The sequence below is a fragment of the Lissotriton vulgaris genome, chromosome 7 (assembly GCF_964263255.1).
Source record: "Lissotriton vulgaris chromosome 7, aLisVul1.2, whole genome shotgun sequence".
Lineage (NCBI taxonomy): Eukaryota > Metazoa > Chordata > Amphibia > Caudata > Salamandridae > Lissotriton > Lissotriton vulgaris.
Window position 1 is genome coordinate 551,859,115 of NC_141695.1, and position 25,705 is coordinate 551,884,819.

The 25,705-nt window shown below is 50.5% G+C and overlaps 1 protein-coding gene across 7 annotated transcripts in view; it reads left to right on the forward strand.

Moving 5' to 3' along the window:
- MYH10 (myosin heavy chain 10) overlaps positions 1-25,705 on the forward strand; it is a 1,221,191-nt gene that overhangs the window by 1,046,363 nt on the left and 149,123 nt on the right. For all 7 annotated transcript variants that reach the window (XM_086930637.1, XM_086930640.1, XM_086930641.1 and 4 more), the window contains one exon: positions 18,529-18,737. In XM_086930637.1, coding sequence (XP_086786763.1) covers positions 18,529-18,737 — 209 coding nt within the window. The remainder of the gene's footprint in view (positions 1-18,528; positions 18,738-25,705) is intronic.

Genomic DNA, 25,705 nt, shown 5'->3' on the forward strand with positions numbered 1-25,705 from the left:
GCAGGGGCAGCTGCGTGCAAGGTGCTGTTTTGGCACAGGTGCCCTGTTTTCAATGGGGATTTTCGGTTTTGGTTTTCAGCTGCAAGCTCGGACCAGGAAGACTTCCGGGAGGAACCAACAGCTGGGCAGGTAAGTTGGAGGGCTCAGGAAAGAAGGTGCACCTCAGGTTCTCTTCTCGAGGGCGCAGGGCGACTGGATGCAGGGGTGTCTTTTGAGGTCAGATTTCACCTTACCGGGCCACTCGCTGGTGGGGAGTGGTCTCCGTGCAGAGGTTGCAGGCGACGTCAGGGAGTCATGGAGGGGTCAACCCACATTGGACTCGGACCCTGGAGCACTGGGGGTCCTCGCTGGGACCGGTGGGCCAATTGAACTCAGGCCGTTGGCGACGGGTGCAGTGGTAAATCCAGGCATCATTTTTCCTTGTCCCCAGGAGGCTCCGAGTCTGTTTTTGGAGGTTCTTTTGAACAGGGCTGCTGTTTACAGGAGATCCGGTCTTTGTTGAAGGCAGTCAGTCCTCCTAGGGGTTCTAGAGGACGCTGGCTGCAGGACAAGACGATTTTTGGCGCAGGAACTCTGGAGACTGCTGGCGTGCCGATAGGGCTGGGGCCAGGTCAGTTGTTCTCTGCAGTCTCCTCTGCTGGGCGTCTTCTTTCGTCCTTTTTCTTCCAAGGTTTGAGGAATCTGCTTTCTCGGTTCAGGGCTTCCACTCTAAATACTGTGTTTAGGGGGCATTTAGGGGTCTTGGGGTCAGTTATTGACCGTGGGGGGTTGAGCACAATTCCTTATCCTGATAGGGGAGTGCCTGCCATCTGCAAGAGTGAGCTTAACCTCGTTTCCCCCACCTTAGGGGTAGAGTTGGCAGAGGTGGGCACACCTTCTGGGCTGGCTAGTTTTCCCCGCCTGTCTTCCCGCAGAGGGGAGACAGGAAGGGGGCCTGCTCCTGATAGCAGGAGAGGCTGGGGGTCGCATTACAAAGGCTGCCAGGCATTTGAAGCTCCCCTACCACAGAAGGCTTTGTTTCTGGGCTCAGGGAGCGAAGGCTCCCACCCTATGGCACTGCAAAGAGGTTTCAGCACTCATATACATCAATATTGGTTTGTCAAATCAAGTCCACAAATTAATAGCACAATAAGGAAGAATTGTCCAAATCCGTGATGTGTATTTTTAAATGCAGCTTTCACTTTATTTTTCAACAATAAATTCTCTCTCCACAACCCCATAGGACATAGCCAATGCGTTTAGTCTCCTGAGAGACTTCGTCAGGGCTTCAATATATGGCACAAAGTGTATTCCATCACAGGTCGCAGTATTTCTATTCCAAACGAAAAAAGTATTCATGAGGTTCCTCAATACCCTTAACCGCACGTTACAGAAGTCAGAATGTCTATTTCGAAAAAAATACACATCACTGATTTGGACAATTCTTCCTTATTGTGCTATTAATTCGTGGACTTTGATTTGACAAACTAATATTGATGTATATGAGTGCTGAAACCTCTTTGCAGTGCAATTTTGTTGTGGGATTCATTTCCTGCATTCAGGGGAGTATAGAGGGAAGTACTCCCTGGTTTTGTGCACCATTTGCTACCTCAGGACACTTTTTAATTTGTTGTGTGCTGTTCTAAATCCTCTGCCCTCAGTTTGTGTATTTTGGCTCCCACCCTATGGGCCCAGATACATTTCTCGTGGTGGCAGGCTGGTGTGTACCAGTCAGGGAACCCATCCGGAGGCTGGTCGTTTTTCAGGGGGCATCTCTATGATGCCCTCTGTGTGCAGTTTTCATTACATCTCCAACTGGCATCAGTGTGGGTTTAATGTGCTGAGAGGTTTGATACAAAACTTCTCAGTTTTCAGTGTAGCCATTATGGTGCTGTGGAGTTCGTAATGACAAGCTCCCAGCACCAAATACGCTTAATGGCAGCACTAAGAATGGACTTAGGCACTGTAGGTGTACAGGGCTCATGCACCTGCACCCTTGCCACTGGCATAGGGCACCCTGCTAGAGGGGTGACTGATCTATGCCAAGGTAGTGAGTTGTAGGCATGGCCCACAGGGATGTGTGCCATGTCGACTCCTCACTTTGTTCTGCACCAAAACACGCAGCCTGCAAAGGCAGTGTGTTTGTGTGTGTAAAGATACAGGGCCTCTAAGGGTGGCACAATAAGTGCTGCAGCCCTTCGAGGTCTTCCCTATTCAGTGCCCTGGGTACCTGTGGTACCATTTACCAGGGGCTGACCTGTGGCTAGAGATGCCAATTGGATTCGTTTTGGGGAAAGAACACAGGCCCTGGGAACCTGATTGGCAGGGACCAAGGGCACATCAAGGCAAAAGTACTTCAGTGGTCTTTAAAAAAGTGGGGGAGTTACTGCAACAATACCCACTTTCCTACAGTGCTCAACCAACGGTGACCGACATCCCCCCCCACTATCCAACTCACCTCTCCAGTCATGGGATTCCTTCACAAAACTTCCAGAACTGAGCCTGCAGTCGTTTTCCCCAAAGAGGATCTCCATTGATTTCAACGGCCCCAAAGATTCCTCTGCACTCTTCACCCGGCCTCCCCTGCACCGCTGGTGGTGCAGTCTCAGTGCGCTTTAGTGGCCCCTCGAGTGCTGATCTTTACCTCCAGGACCTGTGTACCTGAACTGCAGGTACTTACCTCTAACCGGTGCCTCTTCGAGGTACCACCAGCCTCCATAGGGTAGTATTGGGCCCAGTGACCTCTGCACCTGCCCGCCCTAGTGCCGCTGTTGGTACAGTACCTACCTTGATCAGACCCTGGCCCAGTGTTGACCCAAGCCCCTGGTGACTGAACTTGAGAACTGCTTACTTACCTGTAAGTTACTCACCTGTATTTTTTACATAGGATTGAATTGGTCCCTCACTGCATTGTACTGTGATCCTGAAAACAAAGTATCTCTTCCTGTATTGAAAATTATGTTTGAGGCATGTGGGCTGCTGAATTCATATCTGTGCATAGATCGCCGCCTAGTGTTGGGTCCGGATGATTGCACATTGTTGTCCTGGAAGAGTCTTCGAAGTATCACGAGATAGGTGGCTCCTCCCCTGGACTACAGTGACATTGGGTTCAGATGTATTTTCTTAACTCAGAGTTCGGAATCGATTAAAAACTTTCTAAAAGGCTTCGGGGTCGTCGGTGTTGTTATTCGATCGGTGCCGACAACTTTATTCCTGTTTTTTCTACTCAGGACGTCTAATCGAGCCGCGTGGCCTTTTCGACACCAAGGGACCGATCGTCGATGGAACGAAGTCCATTCAAAAGATGCCCCAACTGTAACTCGAAATATCCACACATAGATAAACACCCTGTGTGTAACAAGTGTTTATCTCCAGAACACAATCAAGCCGACTGCTTAGCTTGTGCACAATTTCGATCAAAGAAGACACTTCGGATTCGACGAGCAGCGAGGCAGACGATGCAGAAGCCAGCGCCTGACCCGGAAAATATCTTTGAAGACGACGAAGAGGTTGTCGAAGCTGAAGACTCAGATCAGCAGTCGGAGCAGGGGTCAGAACATGACTCCAACTACTACGTCGACGAAGAAGACATCGTCAAGGTAGGGGACGACGATCCAGGCATCGGAGCCGTCGAGGACGACTCCGGCGAGGACACTGGGCCAACCGTGAGTACGGAGCCCAGTACATTTACTGATACTCTTCCAGAGGCTCAGGTCGAGGCATCGCCGGAAGGCCTTAGCCAAGATCATAACATTGATTCTATAGCCCCGCAATTCAGCCTGGCTAAGAATATAAGACAAGAGCCATCGGTGCAACATTACCATAGCTTGGTAAAATCGAAACCGAAAGTGATGGAACCAAAACAGAAACCGAAACTGATAGACTTTACAGTCTTCGGACGAGAGATGTGGATCCATCGGAGCCGACCAAAAAGAAAATGGTCGTCGACCCGGCTGGGTCGCATATAAGGGTTGTCGAGCCGAGAGCCAGTACACCCATGTCCAAGCCTAAGCTAAAGGCCGTTGAACCGACGAGATCGATGTCGACACCAAGAGACACAAACAAGGGACTCTAACAGAAGACGGTTGTCGAACCGAAACAGAAAGTCGACAAACCAAGGCCGGTACACACAAAGACACTCGAGCCGAAGGCAAGGATCGAACCGAAGGGGTCCGTCGAGCCAAGGCAGCAAAACATTGCTCCGAAGCAGTAAGCTCCAAAGACGACGACAAGGCTTAAAAGTGGTTATCGAACAGACGAGAACATTCGGATCGATAACAATTACGGCTCCAAAGAAGTTCATACAGACTAAAAAGACTGTTGAAACACAAAAGTCCCTCGGACTGATAAAATTCGGAATTCCAACACACGTAAAGCCAAAAGCGGTCGAACCGACAACCGGAATCGAACTGACACAGACAAAAAAAGGCGATAACGGGGAAAAAAGCTAAAGCACCTGAAGAGCAAGAGCCCTCAACAGATGAACAGTCAAAACTGTATGTTGACCCCGATACTGGCAGAGTTACCCTATATAAGAGGAAAATCAGACCAGACACGTACGCTGAGACCTATAAGATACCAGTCAAAAAGAAAAGAGACACTTCTACATCTCCAATTCTCTTTGAGCCTATCAGACCACATGTGCAAGAAACGTATACATATTCTCCCACACGCACAGATGAGGATGTGGACTATGAGGATAATAAACAGTACAATTATCTGGTGGACAATGACCAGGACAACCAGAATCAACCATGGACTGACCCTATAGATCCTGGAGACTCTCAGCCCATTCCAGACAATACTGCATACCCTGTTAAGACTTCGCCTACAGAGGACACAGCTACTTTCAATGTATTGATAGAAAGAGCAGCATACAATCACCACATGGAGATGCATGCAGACCCCATTGAGGAAGACTTCCTCTTTGACACTTTCAACACTTCTGAAAGATCAGTCCAAACATTGCCAATGTTAAAAGGGGTGCTTAAACACGCAGGGGACATATTTAAGGAAACAACCAGGGCACGGGTCATTAACCCCAGAATAGAGAGTAAATATAGGCCAGCACCAGTGGACCCTACATACATTAAGGGACAGCTGCCTTTAGACTCTTTGGTAGTATCCAATGCACGTAAACGTGCTAATTCTCAGACTACTGGCGAGGCTCCACCTCCAGACAAGGAGTCTAAGATTCTGGAGGCTTCAGGCAAAAGGGTAGCTGCTCAAGCAGCTAACATATGGAAAATTTCAAACACACAAGCCCTGTTAGCCAGGCATGACAGGACACACTATGACACACTAGAGCAAATTCTCCAGCTTCTACCTGACCTTTATAAGGAACAGGCAGAGTTCCTAATACAAGAGGGAAAGCTAATATCTAACGCCTCCATCAAATGTGCGCTAGATGCGGCAGACACAGCAGCCAGGGCTATCAATACCAGTGTCATGCTCAGAAGACATGCGTGGCTCCGCATCTCTGGGTTTAAGAATGAGGTTCAGAGCACTTTACTCAATCAACCTGTAAACCCTGATTATTTATTTAGTCCTGATGTGGACACAATATTAGACAAGATGAAAAAGGATACAGAGACAGCCAAGTCTATGGGAGCCTTGTAGTCACAACAATACAGAGGCGGCTCCTTTCATCGCTCCGGCAACAGAGGAGCTGCAAGAGGAGGCTCAACACAGCAAACCTCATACAACAAAGGGAACACGCAAAACACCTACAACAAAAACAGTAGAGGTGGATACCGTGGCAATAACAACAAGGGTAGAGGACGAGGGAATAACACCACCAGATCCTCTACCAATACCAAACAGTGACTTATAGTCACTACCCCCAGACCATGTAACACCGGTCTGGGGAAGATTACAGCAGTTCCTGCCAGTCTGCGAAAACATAACTACAGACAGGTGGGTGAGGCAAATTATCCAGCATGGCTATTGCCTAGAATTAACCTCCACACCACCCAACATACCTCCCAGACACCGTCCTATGTCCGCAGAACACCTACACTTATTGCAGCAAGAAGTCATCAGCATGCTACAAAAAGGGGCCATAGAACTAGTACCCTTAGAACACCAGGATACAGGGGTGTATTCACTGTACTTCCTAATCCCCAAAAAGGACGGGTCTCTCAGACCAATTTTGAACCCCAGGCCCCTAAAACAATACATCTTATCAGAGCATTTCCACATGCTCACTCTACAGCAGGTATTACCACTGTTGCGTCACGAAGACTTCCTCGCAACACTAGACCTCAAAGACGCATATTTCCATATACCGATACACCCAGCACACAGGAAATATCTCAGGTTTACAATACAAAATCAGCACTACCAATTCAAAGTCCTTCCTTTTGGGGTGACAACAGCCCCGAGGGTGTTCACCAAGTGCCTAGCGACAGTAGCTGCACATCTGAGAAGACAGCATATTCATGTCTATCCATATCTGGACGACTGGCTAATACAAGCACAGTCGGCCCAGCAATGTGCCAGCTACATGTCACGCACTATTCACCTCCTGCACAGTTTAGGTTTCTCGCTGAACTACCAAAAGTCCCATCTTCAGCCTGCCCACGTGCAACAGTACCTGGGAGCGACGATAGACACTCTGGCAGCAAAAGCACAGCCAAATTCTGCCAGAATAAACAGCATTCAGACGCTGATACAAAGGTTCAGGCCCCAACACTCTCTCCCAGCCCGAGTGTTTATGCAACTGATAGGCATGATGGCCTCATGCATTTTCATAGTCCCTCACGCGAGACTACACATGCGTCCGCTGCAGGAGTACCTAGCACGTCAGTGGAACCAGGCTCAAGGTCAATTGAACGACCTAGTGTTGGTGACCAGTCGTGCATACAACTCTCTGCATTGGTGGAATCCACAAAACCTTTGCAAGGGACGACTGTTCCAAGAGTCTGTACCACAAATAGTGTTGACGACAGACGCATCCCTGATAGGGTGGGGAGCCCATGTCCTCCACCACACAGTGCAGGGCTTATGGACCACGCAGCAAAAGAAAATGCACATCAACCTACTGGAGCTGATGGCAATTTTTATGGCAATGAAAGCGTTCAAAGTACATCTGTGCAACAAGACCGTGTTGATCCAGACGGACAACATGACTGCAATGTACCTACAGAAACAGGGAGGAACACACTCTCCACCGCTGTCACATCTAGCTCAGAGCGTGTGGAAGTGGGCCATTCAGAGAAAAAATTTTCTCATGGCGGAACACCTCCCAGGCAAGGACAATCAAATGGCGGAACTGCTCAGCAGACACAGCCAACAGCTGCACCAGTGGGAGATTCATCCCACAGTGCTACACCCATACTTCCAACAGTGGGGACAACCAGAGATAGACCTGTTTGCAACAAAAAAAACGCAAAATGCCAGTACTCCGCCGCAAGGTTCCCACACCCGCTGTCTCCGGGCAATGCGATATGGATGAACTGGTCAGGCAAATTTGCCTACGCTTTTCCACCAGCACCGTTGATACCGCTAGTGGCACGCAAACTGCGCCAGCATTTGATGACGCTAATCCTGGTTGCTCCAACATGGGCGCGGTAACCGTGGTACACCACGTTCCTAGAACTTTCCGTGGTGCCTCATCAAAGACTACGACTAACACCCAGTCTCTTAACGCAGAGCCATGGAGACATTCAGCACCCAGATCCGCAGCAGCTGAACCTTGCAATATGGCTCCTGAAGTCCTAGAGTTTGGCTACCTAAACTTACCTCCTGACTGCATGAACATTATCAAGGAGGCAAGGAGGCCTACAACAAGAGCATGCTATGCAGCAAAGTGGAAACGTTTTGTCATTTATTATAACAACAATGACATAAACCCACTAGACTCATCAACTCAAAATATCATATGCTATCTTTTGCACCTACACCGCTGATATCTAGCCTATACATCCATAAGGATACACTTATCTGCCATAGCAGCCTACCATCAGGACAGGCAGCACCTTTCGCTATTCAGAGTGTCTGCAATTAAGGCATTCATGGAGGGGCTCAAACGAGTGATCCCCCCAAGTCACCCACCTTCACCTGTCTGGAACCTAAACGTTGTTTTAACCAGACTAATGGGACCACCTTTTGAACCTTTACACTCGTGTGAAATACAGTTTTTAACATGGAAGGTGGCTTTTCTCGTAGCGATTACTTCGCTTAGAAGAGTTAGCGAACTGCAAGCCCTAACTATTCAAGAGCCATTCATCCAAATTCACGCAAATAGGGTCGTGCTTAGGACAAACCCTAAATTCATGCCAAAAGTGGTATCCCACTTCCACATCAATCAAACAATAGAACTGCCAGTGTTATTCCCAAATGCACATTCAATACCTGAAAGGGCTCTACACACACTAGATGTTAAGAGGGCTCTCCTATATTATATAGACAGGACAAAAGATTTCTGGAAAACAAAACAGTTGTTTGTTGCCTTTTCACCACAGCACAAGGGCAACCCCATTTCCAACAAGCATTTACAATGCAATGGTTTTGCCTTTGACAATGTTAGAGCTATTGGCATTGTAAATGTTAAAATTTTCATCTATGTTTTTTTGAGTAAACAGATAAATAAATGGTGTTGTTGTTTAGTAGTAAATAGCTTTATTTTTCGAAATTGTGAGACTTGCCATCCCAGAACAGACAGCACAGTATTAGTTTGTACTGCAAGACCAGGGTTTGCCATGGAAGTAGGTGACAGCCATTTTCCCAGAAGATGACCCAAAGCCAATTTTTACTGTCCTTTTATAGCACATCGTTGTAGTATTCTGTTAAGAATTATATTGGCTTCAGAGCGAAGGAAATCTTACACACAAAGTATGGATACAGAACGGAAAGGCTGGGTAAGGTACCCCGCTCTCTCTATATACAACGTAGGAATAGCCATATTATGCCCCAAAGATTGGGATAATGACTTGCTGATCAGAGCTATGAGGAGGCTAAAATGGACAACAACGAGGATCAGGGGTGGGTATGACCAGCAAAAACGCATGCTATAATTCAGTCTCCCCACATTGTACTAGGTAAAACAAAAAGAAAAACACACACGCTTCAGCCATTTTGTAACTATTTCCCATCTCCAAACTGAGAAAAATATTGTTAAACTATTCTCCTATCCACAGCAGATGACAAAATGTACCAACCAGGCAATGAAAAATGTGAAACCAACTCTAGTCTGGGAATCATCTGCCACGAATATCAGCTGAAGAGAGTCACACCTGGTCTAGCACTGTATTTGCGACCTGCAGCTCACAGACCACATAGAGGAGAGTCAGAGGCCACACATCTAGCAGAGGATTAATTCGAAATGGGTAGAGTAGATTAATCCTCATTGCAGCAAAACACAATTATGTATAAGAAGTTAGACAGCAAGATAGTTTCAGAAACTAGCAACCACGATCTGAAAGTCACACTTGAGATCGTATCATCACCCCAGTTGTTTCTGAATCCCTACTTTCACCGACTCTCATTCTAGAGGGGCCAGTTATAATGCCCCTGCTATCTAGAACACTATTTTCCCTTACCACAAATTAGTATCATATTAAGGAAAAGTGGAGTCCCGGGTGCACCTACATGGTGTACATGCATGTTAATGTTAATGTGGGTGTACGTGTAAAGCGCACTGTGACTCCATGGAGTATCCTGGCGCTAAAGACCGCTGGGGAATCCGTCCTGGCTTTCCCTGTGAGATGGTCCCTTTCTGGGTATCTTCAAGGTGAAACCAGGCATCCCCGGCGTCTGTGGGGGGCCGTTGTAGAGATGAGGCAAGCTTAATGCCCAGTTTCCGAGTGTGATCCCTGGTTAGAGTAGGCACCGAGGCGAGAATTATCGAGTCCGTTGACCCTGGTCCACAACCCATGTATAAAAAGTGGAACTGCATGTAGGAAGGTACATCCTGACTATGGTTGCCCCCAACTTTTTGCCCTGTGTTTTAGCTGGTTTTGGACATAGTCGACCTGGGATCCTGCCAATCAGGACCCCAGGCCTACTGCTCTCTCTTTAAAATGGATTCCATGTACCCTAGGTACATTTCCAATTGGTACTGGGCCACCTTATCAGACCCTGTAACTCAGGGCATAGGTGTACCCAGGGCTGCCAGGGGCTGCAGCATGTATTATGCCACCCCTGGCTGGCCTCTTAAATTTGACACAACTGGCTGCATGACAGCTGGGGCAAAGTCGTGTAATCACCCTTTGCTGTAGGTGTAGTATACCTATACCTAACCCTAAAATAGACACACAGATTCCTATCAGTCACTCCTATGGCAGGCCTTGACAATCCTGAAGGCAGAGTGCTTGGAATCGTGTGAGATGGTGCTCTGGCATGAGCTGAGCCTGTCTGCAGCTTGCGGAACCAAGTCCTAATAGCTGTTCCATGATATCGCATACCATATACTCTTAAGTGCATTATAATCCTCGCGGTTAAATGCTAACTTTGGTATTGCTTTATCAAAACATGTCGAGTAAGGTGTCATACGAATTGGAATACTAACCCCTCGCCAATTCTGGCGACGGGGTTAGCATTCCACCCTTCTAGAGGGACACGACATGTATGTAACTGTGAACCCCGGTTAAAGTTAACTGAAGCCTCAGCTCCACAAAATGGATGCTGCCACCACAGACACGAGTCTGACCCCCTGCAGCTGGGAGTCCTTCCAGCGAGGGGAGCCTGGACAAAGGGTTTCCTGTCAGGGGCGGTGCTAGCACCGTCCCAGACATGGTTTTGTGTATCCTGGGTAGGCAGGGCTTTACAGGAAGGTGACTGCTGAGTGGCACCCCGGTGCTCACTACGCATAGGCCGGTCTGAACCAGTTCCAGGGGCACACCAGCCCCTGGCCTGGGGAAGTCCGGCATGGCAGAGGGGTGTAACCACCCCCCTCCTAGTCCCACCCATAGGCAGGACCTAGTCCCCGGGTCAGCCCCTTTTTTTTAGTATAAAGATGGGAGCGGGCCCCTGTTCAAATTAGATCATCTTTGGAATCAAGACACAACTTTCTTCGAAAGGACATCAAGATTTCTTCTTCAAGATTCTCCCTTGTGGCTAAGGAGTAGTCACCCTGCATCAAGCGGGCACCATCCTAAGAACACTGCGGTCTGCTGCAAGTCCTTCTTCACGAATCCGACGACCCAGCTCAACGAGACCCGGCTTCCCTGGCACCTCTGACCTCTACTTACCTCTACAGCAAAGCTGAGAACCGTGAGTGCGACGAGACCTCGAGGGACCGACGATCGCCAAGACTGCACGACTTCTTTGCAACAAGCCCACCGTGTGCTCCACTGGTGAGTGCTTTGGGGTCCGAGAAGCCCCAACCCTGAGCAGCTCCAGCACCGAAGATCAGCCCTCCAGCATCTCCACGATCTGCGTGGGGCCCTTCTGCTTTTGCGTGCTCACCGCGCTGTGTGGCTACTAGCCGGCTGGCTTGTGGCCTTCTTCACGACGCCCGACGACATCACTGCTGCTGGTCTGGTTGCTCCAGACTGGCCCTTGCTTCCTTCTTCAAGAGAGGCACCCCGGACCCTCCTGGTCCACTCCAGACGCCATTTTGAGTCCACCGCGTGGGCTTGAATTTGCCAAGGCTTTGTTGCCCAATCCTGGGTCCAGCGACGCCGACAGCTTCATCCATCGTGGGACAGCTCACTCCTCCATCCTGGTCGCCGACAACGCCTCCTGGTCCGTGAGATCTGCGAGCACAGCGTCACCCACTCACCTAGTCGAGGTGGCTACCATCCGGTGCCCTCCTGGTGCCCACTGACTACTGGCTAGTAGTCTCGAACTTGGTCCCCTCTGCTTTCAGGTGTCATCTTCCTTCGATCCAGGCTTGGATCCATCGAACTTTCTTCACTGATCGCCTGCCAGCAACTTCTTTCTTCCAGGCTCCTGGTCCGTCTACGAGGATTCCCAACGTCTTTTGAGACATATGCAGCTGCAGCCCCTGGGCTAGGTAACTTCGGCATTTTGGTGCCCCAGCATAGCCTCACTATCCAAGGGTCAGAATCCACTTTCGTTTTCCTCCTAGCAGGTCGGGTTCGCCCGAGAACACTAACTTTGTCATTACTAGCTACCATAGACTTTGTCCCGCATCACGCGTGAGAGTGCACACTCTGCACCCGAGTCCCCTGGGTCTCCTAGAGGTAATCTAACGATTCTATAGTCAAGTCCTAGCGATTCCAAAGGCTATTAGTACTGTACTTACCTGCTAGTAATTTCGCATTCCACTTTCAGAGTATATGGTTTTCCGTGCCCCTCGGGCATTTGTATATACTGTGCTAACTTAAGTATTTTCGTAAGAGTTTTGTTTTGTGCTTAGTACCCTGTCCTCATAAAGAGTACAGGGCTGTTGTGATTCTTAATAAATATCTTGTTTATTTTCATAACACTTGTGTGGTGTCCTTTCACTTGGTGTTCAAGGGGTATATGTGTGGTAAACAGCTGGCTTAACACGCCCTCTCGAGTCTTTAGCCTTAGACTGCTCGTATCCACGCTACTAGGATAGCTGGTCTATAAGGTTGACTTACAACCAATCATCAATAAGGGTTGCTGGACTGATACATAGTGTTCACTAGAATAGTGAGCACTGCATATCAGGCCACCTTCTCACACTGCAGGTCCTGTGTTACAAACTGAAGCTATCTGTGCACTAGGAATTCTGGCAATTACTCCTCTCCTTGAATGAATGTATATGCTTCAGAGTGAATGAGAACAAAAGTGAGTGAGAGAAGTGTCAGGGAACGCCCTTATAGGAAATCCTTCATCTTTCATCTACCAGCCCCTCAAAGCTATTTTGTTTACCTGTGCAGAAATTAACACATAGTTTGAGCAGCCATTACTTATCGAGGCAATTAATAGATGTTCCAAGAAACCCACACTGTAAATGTAAAACTCAATCATGAAGAATACATTTCCAGTTCGAGTCACAGATTCAACAAAATGCAAGTAAAATTGTCGATTTTATGCTTTCACAATAAAATATATCCAAAAATATGTGTAATTTAAGGAAATCAATATCGTAGAAAAACCCATGTGCGACAAGTAAAAATCATATTGTCCGGATTCTGACATAACCTTAAAAATGTCTTCTTACTGTAGTACAATGAAAACGATAAATCCTTGACATAATGACCAATAAAGGCTCATACTAAATGCAAAAGAGAAAATGGAGGTAGAGTGACATCAAGGTATTTGTAGGTTACTTAATGTGGTCAAGCAGAGATGGTACGACTGTGACCGTACTCCATGTTCCTCAGTTGACAATTAGGCAGTGGATTGCATAAATACTCCAGTTTACTTAGTGACATTTTAAAAAGTCATCGCGCAACAGTAAATATGCTCGAGAAATCCACAATAAACACAGCACAATTAGAATCCTGAAATATCAAAAATCTGCTATAATCAGAAATACTCAATAATGAGAGAGCAGCATTCTCAAACGTCTACCATCATCAGAAAGCTGACCTAAGCATACACATTCAATGATTATCTGGGTCTGGTGGCTCAGTGAACTAATGCGTCCACTGCATGGGCCTGTGTTCGACCTAATCGTCATAGGTTCAAATCCAGGCGGGTCCGTGTCAGAAATGTGAACTGATTGCTTTGCTTTTAATATAATAAATGTTTTAATGAAAAAGGACATAATGCACTTTTTGATAAAACTACAGTGGGCTTATAGTAATGTACCTCTCTTGTGTAGCAGCTTGACTACCGAATTTTATTTTTAGTACTGATATGGCCTGCCACTGCATGGTGATGCGTGAAAAATTAGCCAAGGTTTTAAATATATGAAACATGCTTATATACGGATGTTGCGTTGGCTTTAATTAATTATTGCACTGATTAATCTCCAGCAGGTGCATTAGCCCCCTAGGCTATTGTACTAGTTTTATTCCCGGTGATCGATGGGTGCACAGATATCTCTGCGGTTTGTGATTTAAGTCCCTGGCTTTTTAGCTTGCTGTCGGTTTACTAAGGGTCAGAGTGTACAAATAGTGCACCTGCACTCTCAGATAGGCGGGTGTCCACAGACTCCTTGCTGCGCCTGACACCGCAGTCCCTCCTGACTCGGGGCCTCTGTGATTCCACCCCTTTTCAGACCACAAAGTTGTCGGTTCCCGGAGCATCATTTTTCCTATTTCCAGCACCGGCGAGGAGAGGCAAACAACAATCAAAGAAAATGTAACTTAAGGGGAGAAAGGCGGGAGGGGGAAATAATAAAAGAAACTTTCAGGAGCATATGGAACGTGAGGAATAAGAAAGGAAGAAAGCAAATTAAGACCATGAAAGAGAAGCAAGCATGGAGGGTGGCAAAAGAAAGTAAGAGAAGGAGAAAATAAGCATTAAAAAACAGAAAAGAGGGAGAAAGAAGTAACATGCAGACAAGGACAGAAGAGAAAGATGGGGAGGTAAAGTGACAGAAAGTAACCACTGAAGCAGGCAGCCGGAGGAAGCGGCCTAACCTTGGGATGTTTGGACAACAGCGAGAAGACAAAAGCGCTCAGTGCTGGGACCATCGTGTCCCAAACTAAGTGTCAAACCGCTCCAGGCGGGCGGGGGCGCTGGGCAGGCCGGGCGCAGAGGGGCCTGGAGCCCCGCGCCTCGAGGGAGGGCATCAGAGGAGCGGCCAGAGGCTGGTACTGCGTGCAGGGCCTCCATGGAGTGGCGTGAGAAGAGCGAGCCCCGCACCGGCAAGCTGGACACCGATATCACCTACGCCGAGCTCAACTTCCTGCGGGCCTCGCGGCTGAATGTGGGGAGCATGAGCACCAAGACCCCCGCCGTGCCGGCCAAGCCTACGATGTGAGTAGCCGCGGCGTGTGGGGGTGGCGGGCAGGCCTGCGTCACCGGGCCTACAGGCATCGGTGGGCACTGCCGTCTGCAGGGGTAGGGGTCACAGTGCAGATGGGAAAGTTCAAAGTGCCTGCAGAGAACGAAGCGAAAAGTGCATGTGCGGAGAGAAGTCAAAAGTGCCTGCAATGAGACGCTGGTTGCAAACGCTACAAGAGGCAACACGGCGAAAGGGGGAGGAGAGGCGAAGAGGAGACCACGGGTGCCGTCAATGCCGGACCAGATTCGGGAGCGTTCCCGAGAACAGGCTTTCGGCTGACGTCACCAAAAGGGAAAAATTCTCGGGAACGCCCCCGAATCTGGTCCGGGATTGACGGACAGTGCCGTCTCCCAATGGCTAGCCTCCATTTATGGAGCTAGCCAATGGGAGGAGGGGGCGAGTCCCTGTTCCCCACTGCAAAACATAAGATTTTTCCTAGCGCATGCGTACTTCGTACGCATTGGCTAGGCAAAACCTAAAAATGGTTTAGCTAGATGGATAGTTAAGTGCATCCAAATATATTACATTAAAGCTAAACGCACTTTAACAGTTCCCCCAAGAGCGCATTCCACACGCAAAATGGGGGCATCCATGGCTTTCCTAGGAAACATTCCTCTAGAGGAGATATGTAGAGCAGCCATATGGTCTACCATACATACATTCACCAGACACTACTGCGTAGATGTACACTCCAAGCAGCTGTAGGACAGGCTGTTCTCCAAACTCTTTTTCAGACTGCTGCAGCTGGCACGGGCAACCACCACTAAGGGAGAGACTGCTATACATTCTATGCACAGATATGAATTCAGCAGCCCACATGCCTCGAACGGAATGTGCTACTTACCAGTATGCATCTGTTCTTGGCATGTAGGGCTGCTGACATTCATATCGAACGAGGGAGAACCCGCTGGCGGAGTCACAGGCCAGGAAATGTGTAGTAGTGTATTTTCTCTTCTAATGCTGCTTTGCGCTTTATGAACACTTCTTGTGTGCTTGCCCTCTTTTCCCATGCCATGTGGAACTTGATGGAGCGACTCTTGCCCTCACTTCCGGAGGGAGCTTGGAATGCTCTTGTTCTCCTGGTAGAAGATGGGCAGCAAGCTGCTACACTTAGAATCCGCTATGGTATGGATACCACCAATTCTGCTGTGATATGGATACCACCAATTCTGTTGGTCAAACTAGGGCCTCTTCCATTGATCTCCGTTGGCGCACATGGTAGATTTTCAGAGGCTTTGCAAACTACTTTGATTGACATGCCTTTTGATGGCACCTCCCTTTTTGGTGCTTACGCCGACTCCGCTTTACACCATTTCAGGGATAGTCTTGGTGGTACAGTGTCTTAACTCTGTTGTTGTACTAAGGTTATCGGGTCATTTCTCTTTCCCTTTGTTTTGACTCTTGGCCACATTCATAGGATGAGTTCTCTAGAATTTGCAGGGCTGCACCCTGTGTTGTGTTCCTGCATTCTGCAGGTACTTTTCTTCTCACTTATGCGGTTAGTGCAGATTTTGTTTCCAGTCGCCTGCAACATATCTTGCTTTGCAGTCTTGTGGGAGTTTGTTCTTACAGCTTCTTTTTGCCACTTGATTTTTCCTATCTGAATGCTCACTCTGTGGCAGATATTCTGTTTATGTTGTGTGGATGCAGTATAGACTTGATCCCCGTTTTTGGGGACCTTATTTTGTAGGCCTCAGAGTCATTTTGTGAGCTATCTATGCACTTACTATCGATGTAGGAACCTCTTCTTCATATTTTCTGTGCCCTCTGGCTGGACAACACTGGTACCACAAGCAGGCACACTCTTGTCCTGGTTCACTTTTGCTCCGGTCTTCAATCCTCTTCGTTGTGGACCTTCTCTTTGTTCGGTTTTACTCTGTGCGACACATGGATTTTCTCCTACTTATATTATGTTCTTATTGGTTTGGGCCTGGGTTTCACAACTCCACCTCCCTAATGCCTTGTAGTATCTGCATCTTTTTGGCATATTATTCAAATTGCGCCTGGGCACTGCTTTCTTGTTTAGGCCCTTTTCTACTTTCTTGTGGTCCTAATGCTGTTTATCTTCAGCAGTCTCGTTTTCATGTATGTGTTTTACCATCTCAGTGTTAAACCTACCTACTCGGAATACAGCTGCTGCTGTTACCTCCTGCAGGATTTTTTTATACATATCTGCCATCGCACCGTGGGGTAGCTGTTTTGTATGCTGTTCTTTCATTTCTCTGGGTCTCCTTAATTTTTAGATCCTTTTCTGGTATCTTTCCTTCAGAAGAGGCTGGGGTTACCTTGCTTTTCTCAAGTTTCCATGAAGCATTGGTCAGGTTTCTTACCTGTTTCTCCTGCTTCCATAGGTTGGGAAATGTGTAATTGTCGTAATCAACTATCTGTTGCCCTTAGTTCCACCAACCCTTCATTTCCTCTAGCGTTCTTCTTCTCCTCCTCCTTCTCTTTCATGGTGGACTTTCCACATGCTTTTTATTCTGTGCTTCTCCTGCTGTTGCCTGCTGGCATCCTTTCTCAGCCGGTGGCATTGGTTCTTGGACGGTTGCCCTTTTTTCCTGTAGTTAGCGATGCCTTCCCCTTCCTACTCTTACGTGGCAGTGTTTCGGTTTCTCAGCTTTGTTTTTGTCTTCTCCTTAGTTACTGTTGTAACCTCTTCTTTACGATGGTTGGATGTATTCTCTGTCCTTACTTGGTTACCTCTGTTCTTGGAGTGTCCCTCGTTCCTCCACTTCTTGTCTTCCCCCCTCACGAGCGGAGGACGTGTGCTACCTTTGGAGGAGTGGATGTACTTTTACTGTAGCCTGTATGACTTGTTTGTATCTACAGGGAATTTTGTTTTTTATATGCATATTTATCCTAATATACCTTTTTTTTGGCTGTCTCTGCAAGTATTTCCGTATCTCTTGTAGATGTCTTTTACTTCAGGTATATATGTGTGTTTTGCACATATGGTTGTTAGGCCTTCTATACAGCATATGTCGCTGCATTCCAACTACCTTCTTGGTCTCCTGGTTGTAGGAAAGTGTCTCTTTTTGCATGGTTGACCCCACTTTTTGCAAAACTGTTGATGTACTTTGACTGAGTGTGCCCTGGGTTCCTGCCAACCAGGTACTCGGGGCCTATGTTCTTTCCCTAAATTGTGCTGTTGCAAAACCCAATTGGCAACTCCGTGGTCACATGTAAGTCCCTTGTTAAAGGTACCAAGAACACTGAGACCAAGGAAGGCCTCAAAGGACTGCAGCACTTGCTCTGCCACCTTTAGACGCCCTGTACCTTTACACACACACACACACACACTGCTGTGGCAGGCTGCATGTTTTGGTGCAGTACAAAGTGAAGAGGCGTCATGAGACACATCCCTGTGTGCCATGCCTACAAGCCACTGTCCTGGCATAAGTAAGCCAACTCTCTAGCTGGGAGCACTATACCATTGTATGGGTCAGAGGACATGCACTGGTCCTGTATAGCAGGTCTCAGGTCATTTCAGCGTCATTACACCAGTGCCTAGTAGTCAAAATGGGGGAACAATGTGGGGTAAAACTCGTGAATAGCCTGTTTCCCTACACTTTATGCAAGAGATTTTTTGTGTTTGTAAATGTTAATGAACGTCCTATGATGAAAGCCCACTTTTTACCAAATTGACCCTTTTAATCAATGTATGGTAGCAACAAAGGTTTCTTATTTCACTTTTTCCCATTTTTATTCCACAGGTTGATACTCTGAATTCTGAGCTGGCAGGCGAACGCAGTGCTGCCCAGAAAAGTGAAAATGCGCGCCAGCAACTGGAAAGGCAGAACAAGGAGCTTAAAGCTAAACTGCAAGAGTTGGAGGGGTCTGTCAAGTCAAAATTTAAGGCAACCATTTGTGCTTTAGAGGCTAAAATTGGACAATTAGAAGAACAGCTTGAGCAGGAAGCAAAGTAAGGACTAAACTTGATCTCTCATGTGTAGTCTTAAGTGTGTGTGTGTTTTCTTAATCTGAAAGAGACACGTTAGTGATAGATTCCTTACCTTAGAATATCCCCAGGCGTCAGACTGGATCCGGAAACTTTTGCGTAGCTGGTAGGCGTCGTCTGCGGCTCCGCGTCCGTCGTCGTCGGCGTCGTGAGCGCCGGGATGACGTCGTCGGAGTACGTAGACGGCGCCCATGCGCTGACGTCAGTTCTTCTTTTTTCCGCGCCAGCTAGCGCAGATCCGGAAGAAGCTCTACCCCCAGTCACTTTTTGACTGAAAATTTTGATCCTTTTTGATCTTCTCTTTAGTCGACTGTCTCGACTATCGGTGCCAGGGATGCCCGGGTTCAAGCCTTGTTCGAAGTGCGGCCGACTCATGTCGGTCACGGACCCCCATCGCCGGTGCCTGAAGTGCTTAGGCCTCGACCACGACGATCGAACCTGCGCCGACTGCCGGGCCCTGACGTCGAAGGCTAGGCGGGAGCGGTCCCGCAAGCGTCTCGAGCTGAGGCACTCGGCCCCGCGCCACTCCAGGTCCCGGTCCCGGTCCCACGGGAGGTCGAGGGACAGGTCGCGAGGTCGGAGTCATCGACGTTCCTGGAGTGGACACCGATCGTCTGGTTCCAAGTCCTCAGGTAAGAGGCATGAGAGGTCGGAGCGACACCATCGGTCCTCCGACCCGCCCCGACGCTCGCACGATGCGGCCGGGGACTCGGGCGACACCGCCCACGCGGCTCCGCGGGAGTCGCAAGCGTCGCCGCCTGCCCCACACCTTCGGGTCCCTGGGCACGGCGCGTCGCAGGAGGAGGTCGAGAGGTACCTCATGGCCATGAGGGCCCTCCCTCCTCAGTCGATTCCCGTGGCGCCTTCGGGCCGATCGGCTCCGTCTGGAGGTCCTTCCGGGTCGGGCGCTTCGGCCCCGACGACGTCGGGTTCTTCGGGCCCGGCGCCGCGCGACCTCGCTGGATCCGGCTCCGGATCCGGGACCTCGCCGGTCGACCCTACGACCTCACCGGCGCCGTCCCTTCAGGTGTCGTCCCCGGCAGCCGATGTGGTTGCCGCCCCCAATGTTTCCTACGGTCCTACTCAGGAGTCGGAAGGGTGCCGCTGGGCGCCGATTCCGACGGCCTTTGGAGAATTCTATCTCCACGAGGAGGCCCTGGCTGTTGATCCTGGTCTCCAGGAGCCAGGTGACGAGGAGCAGTGGGAGGGGTCCGAGGACCCTCTGGCACGTGATTGCCAGTCACACCAGGACTGGACATATGAGCTTGGGGAGGCCAGTGGTATTGACACCTCGCCAGACACTGGATTTACGTCGCCCCCGACTGTGGCTTCGGAGGCGGGTTCTGCTTACAGCGTAGTATTGACGAAGGCAGCTAAGGCCCTGAGCCTTCAGCTCCCCGTCGCGGCCGTGAGGACTAATCTCCTCACCGAGGTCCTCAAACCGCAGTCCGGCTCCGCGGAGCCCCTCCTGCCGTTCAACGAGGCCTTGTGTGACGTTCTTCTGGGCACTTGGTCCAAGCCCGCCACAGGCCCCCCTGTGGACAGGAACGTGGCCAGACGCTACCGCCCGGCACCGGGCGACCCATGCTTTTTGTCCACCCATCCCACCCCCGAGAGCCTGGTCATCCAGGCCTCAAACTCCCAGACCGCATTCCCGTCGGCCCCGCCCGACAGGGAATCCAAGAGATATGAACAGTTCGGGAAGAAGGTCTTCTCGTCTGTGAGCTTAGGGCTACGGTCTGTGAACACCAACTGTCTCTTGGGCCGCTACACCCACACTCTGTGGGACACGGTTGCGGAGGTGCTGCCACAATGCCCAGAGGAGGTCAGGGCTAAACTCAGCCAAACCCTTGCGGACGGCCGAGATGCAGCACGCTTTTCTATCCGGTGTGGGCTGGATACTACGGACTCACTGGGCAGGGCGATGGCAACGACGGTGGCGATTCGACGCCACGCCTGGTTGAGGTCCGCCAACTTCTCGGCCGATGTCCAGGCCACCCTCCTGGACATGCCGTTTGATGGCCGTCGCCTCTTCGGCGACAAGGCAGACCATGCGCTGGAACGTTTCAAGGACTCCAGGGCCACGGCCAAGTCCTTGGGCCTTACGGCCCCACGCCAGCAATCGGGTGCCTTTCGCTCCTTTCGTGGCCACGGAAGGGGCGCCCCACCACGGACCGCCAGCCACACGCCGCAAAATGTTCAGCAGCGCGGTGGCGGACGTGGGAACCGCCGTGGCGGTGGTCGGGGCCAACGGCGAGGCCAGTCCACACCTCCCTCAGCAGCCCCTGCCTCGAAACCTTCCTAGTCCGAGTTTCCAGGCCCATGTGACGCCTGTGGGAGGCAGGGTTCGCCATCACCTCTCCCACTGGCATACAGTCACTTCGGACAGGTGGGTGCTGCAAATTGTCCGAAGGGGCTTCTCCCTCCCCTTCGAGTCATCCCCTCCATCCATGCCACCACAATACCACCGTGTGTCGGGGGATCACTTGCAACTTCTGCAAGAGGAGGTTTCGGCCCTCTTGGCCAAGAGGGCCATCGAGCGCGTTCCTGGGCCAGAAGTAGGACGTGGTTGCTACTCCCACTACTTCCTGGTACCCAAGAAGGGCAAAGGGGGCCTATGCCCTATCTTGGATCTGCGGAACGTCAACGGCTTCCTCCGGACGGAGAAGTTCAAGATGCTCACTTTGGCTCAGGTCCTGGCTGCCCTGGACCCAGGAGACTGGATGGTAGCGTTGGACTTGCAGGACGCCTATTTCCACATCCCCGTCCTGCCGGCCCACCGGCGTTACCTGCGGTTCACGGTAGGCCAAGAGCACTTTCAGTTTACCGTGCTCCCCTTCGGCCTTACCAGCGCCCCACGGGTGTTCACGAAGGTGATGGCGGTGGTCGCAGCCCATCTGCGCAGGCAGGGGGTATCAGTCTTCCCCTACCTCGACGACTGGTTGTTGAAGGCGGGCTCGCCCCAGACAGTCGTCAGCCACCTCCAGACTACGGCCGACCTCCTGCACTTGCTGGGGGCCGAAGTCACACCTGTGTCCCTCTCAAAAGCTCTTCTTCATCGGAGTGGTTCTCGACTCGGCGCAGTTTCGGGTTTACCCACCCGAACAGCGGGTTCGGGATATTCAGGCTCTGATTCCAATCTTCCAGCCGTTATCCCGGGTCTCGGTCAGGTTGACGCTGCGGCTTCTGGGACTGATGGCCTCCTGCATCCTTCTGGTGCGTCACGCCAGGTGGCGGATGCGGGCTCTGCAGTGGGACCTGAAGTTTCAGTGGGCCCAGCATCAGGGCAACCTATCCGATCATGTCCTGATCTCAGAGGGCACTGCGAGGCAACTGCAGTGGTGGCTCACGGACCGCGACTGGGTCAGTGGCAGACCCCTCTCCCTACCCCAGCCGGAGCACGTAGTTGTGACGGATGCGTCCCTCCAGGGCTGGGGAGGCCACATGGGAGAGGCGGAGATCAGAGGCCTCTGGTCTCCGGCGGAGTCCCGGCTCCATATCAACCTTCTGGAGCTGAGGGCGATTCGTCTTGCACTGAAGGCATTCCTCCCCTCTGTCAGGGGGAGCATAGTGCAAGTGTTCACCGACAACACCACCGCCATGTGGTACTGCAACAAACAGGGCGGAGTGGGGTCGTGGACCCTTTGCCAGGAGGCTCTGCGCCTATGGCAATGGCTGGAACATCAGGGCGTGACCCTGGTGGTTCAACACCTGGCAGGCTCTCTGAATGCCAGGGCGGACGAACTCAGCCGTCGGTGCATGATGGATCACGAATGGCGTCTGAACTCGGACGTGGCGCAAGGTCTCTTTCAGCAGTGGGGAGAGCCTTGGTTAGATCTATTCGCCACAGAAGAGAACGCGCAATGTCATCAGTTCTGCGCGTTGGAATTTCCAAGGCGGCACTCGCTCGGAGACGCTTTTCGTCGCGAGTGGGGCTGCGGTCTGTTGTACGCCTTTCCGCCTATACCACTTCTGCCCAGAGTGCTGAAGAAGATCAGGCGCGACCGGGCCCAGGTTATCCTTGTGGCTCCGGACTGGGCACGAAGTGTGAGAAGGTGGCCTGATATGCAGTGCTCACTATTCTAGTGAACACTATGTATCAGTCCAGCAACCCTTATTGATGATTGGTTGTAAGTCAACCTTATAGACCAGCTATCCTAGTAGCGTGGATACGAGCAGTCTAAGGCTAAAGACTCGAGAGGGCGTGTTAAGCCAGCTGTTTACCACACATATACCCCTTGAATACCAAGTGAAAGGACACCACACAAGTGTTATGAAAATAAACAGTTATTTATTTAAAGATCACAACAGCCCTGTACTCTTTATGAGGACAGGGTACTAAGCACAAACCAAAACTCTTACAAAAATACTTAAGTTAGCACAGTATATACAAATGCCCGAGGGGCACGGAAAACCATATACTCTGAAAGTGGAATGCGAAATTACTAGCAGGTAAGTACAGTACTAATAGCTTTTGGAATCGCTAGGACTTGACTAGGGAATCGTTAGATTACTTCTAGGAGGCCTAGGGGACTCGGGTGCAGTGTGTGCACTCTCACGCGAGATGCGGGACAAAAGTCTATGGTAGCTAGGAATTAGAAAGTTAGTGTTCTCGGGCGAACCCGACCTGGTAGGGAGAAAACGAAAGTAGATTCTGACCCTTGGATAGTGAGGCTATGCTGGGGCACCGAAATGCCGAAGTTACCTAGCCCAGGGGCTGCAGCTGCATAGGTCTGAAAAGACGTCGGGAATCCTCGTAGACGGACCAGGAGCCGGAAGAAAAGATGCTGGCCGGTGACCAGTGAAGAAAGTTCAGTTGGATCCAAGCCTGGATCTCGAAGATAGATGACACCTGAAAGCAGAGGGGACCAAGTTCGAGACTACTAGCCAGTAGTCAGTGGGCACCAGGAGGGCACCGGATGGTAGCCACCTCGACTAGGTGAGTGGGTGACGCTTGACTCGAAGATCTCACGGACCAGGAGGCGTTGTCGGCGACCAGGATGGAGGATCGAGCTGTCCCACGAAGATGGAAGCTGTCGGCGTCGCTGGACCCAGGATTGGGCAACAAAGCCTTGGCAAATTCAAGCCCACGCGGTGGACCTAAAATGGCGTCTGGAGTGGACCAGGAGGGTCCGGGGTGCCTCTCTTGAACAAGGAAGCAAGGGCCAGCCTGGAGCAACCAGACCAGCAGTCGTGAAGTCGTTGGGCGTCGTTCAGAAGGCCACAAGCCAGCCGGCTAGTAGCCAAACAACGCGGTGCACAGCAAACAGCAGAAGGGCCCCACGCCGATCGTGGAGATGCAGAGGGGCTGATCTTGGGTGCTGGAGCTGCGCAGGGTCGGGGCTTCTCGGACCCCAAAGCACTCACCAGTGGAGGACACGGTGGGCTTGCAGTAAAGATGTCGTGCAGTCTTGGCGATCGTCGGTCCCTTGAGGTCTCGTCGCACTCACGGTTCTCAGCTTGGCTGTAGAGGTGAGTAGAGGTCAGAGGTGCCAGGGAAGCCGGGTCTCGTCGAGCTGGGTCGTCGGATTCGTGATGAAGGACTTGCAGCAGACCGCAGTGTTCTTTAGGATGGTGCCCGCTTGATGCAGGGTGACTACTCCTTAGCCACAAGGGAGAATCTTGAAGAAGAAATCGTGAAGTCCTTTCGAAGAAAGTGGTATCTTGATTCCAAAGATGATCTAATTTTAACAGGGGGCCCGCTCCCAGCTTTATACTAAAAAAGGGGGCTGACCCGGTGACTAGGTCCTGCCTATGGGTGGGACTAGGTGGGGGGTGGTTACACCCCTCAGCCATGCTGGACTTCCCCAGGCCAGGGGCTGGTGTGCCCCTGGAACTGGTTCAGACCGGCCTATGCGTAGTGAGCACCGGGGTGCCACTCAGCAGTCACCTTCCTGTAAAGCCCTGCCTACCCAGGATACACAAAACCATGTCTGGGACGGTGCTAGCACCGCCCCTGACAGGAAACCCTTTGTCCAGGCTCCCCTCGCTGGAAGGACTCCCAGCTGCAGGGGGTCAGACTCGTGTCTGTGGTGGCAGCATCCATTTTGTGGAGCTGAGGCTTCAGTTAACTTTAACCGGGGTTCACAGTTACATACATGTCGTGTCCCTCTAGAAGGGTGGAATGCTAACCCCGTCGCCAGAATTGGCGAGGGGTTAGTATTCCAATTCGTATGACACCTTACTCGACATGTTTTGATAAAGCAATACCAAAGATAGCATTTAACCGCGAGGATTATAATGCACTTAAGTGTATATGGTATGCGTTATCATGGAACAGCTATTAGGACTTGATTCCGCAAGCTGTAGACAGGCTCAGCTCATGCCAGAGCACCATCTCACACGATTCCAAGCACTCTGCCTTCAGGATTGTCAAGGCCTGCCATAGGAGTGACTGATAGGAATCTGTGTGTCCATTTTAGGGTTAGGTATAGGTATACTACACCTACAGCAAAGGGTGATTACACGACTTTGCCCCAGCTGTCATGCAGCCAGTTGTGTCAAATTTAGGAGGCCAGCCAGGGGTGGCATAATACATGCTGCAGCCCCTGGCAGCCCTGGGTACACCCATGCCCTGAGTTACAGGGTCTGATAGGGTGGCCCAGTACCAATTGGAAATGCACCTAGGGTACATGGAATCCATTTTAAAGAGAGAGCAGTAGGCCTGGGGTCCTGATTGGCAGGGTCCCAGGTCGACTATGTCCAAAACCAGCTAAAACACAGGGCAAAAAGTTGGGGGCAACCATAGTCAGGATGTACCTTCCTACACAACCCCCCCCCAAACGAAAGGAGATAAGGCTATCCTTGTCCAGGTAAGCCTCTATTACCTAAGTGGCCATATAAGGAAGGACCAGCTCTGGCTTGGTTTCCCCCTGTGTCATGGTCCACTAGGCAACCCCTCACCCTAAGGGTATCTGAGGGTCTCCACCATA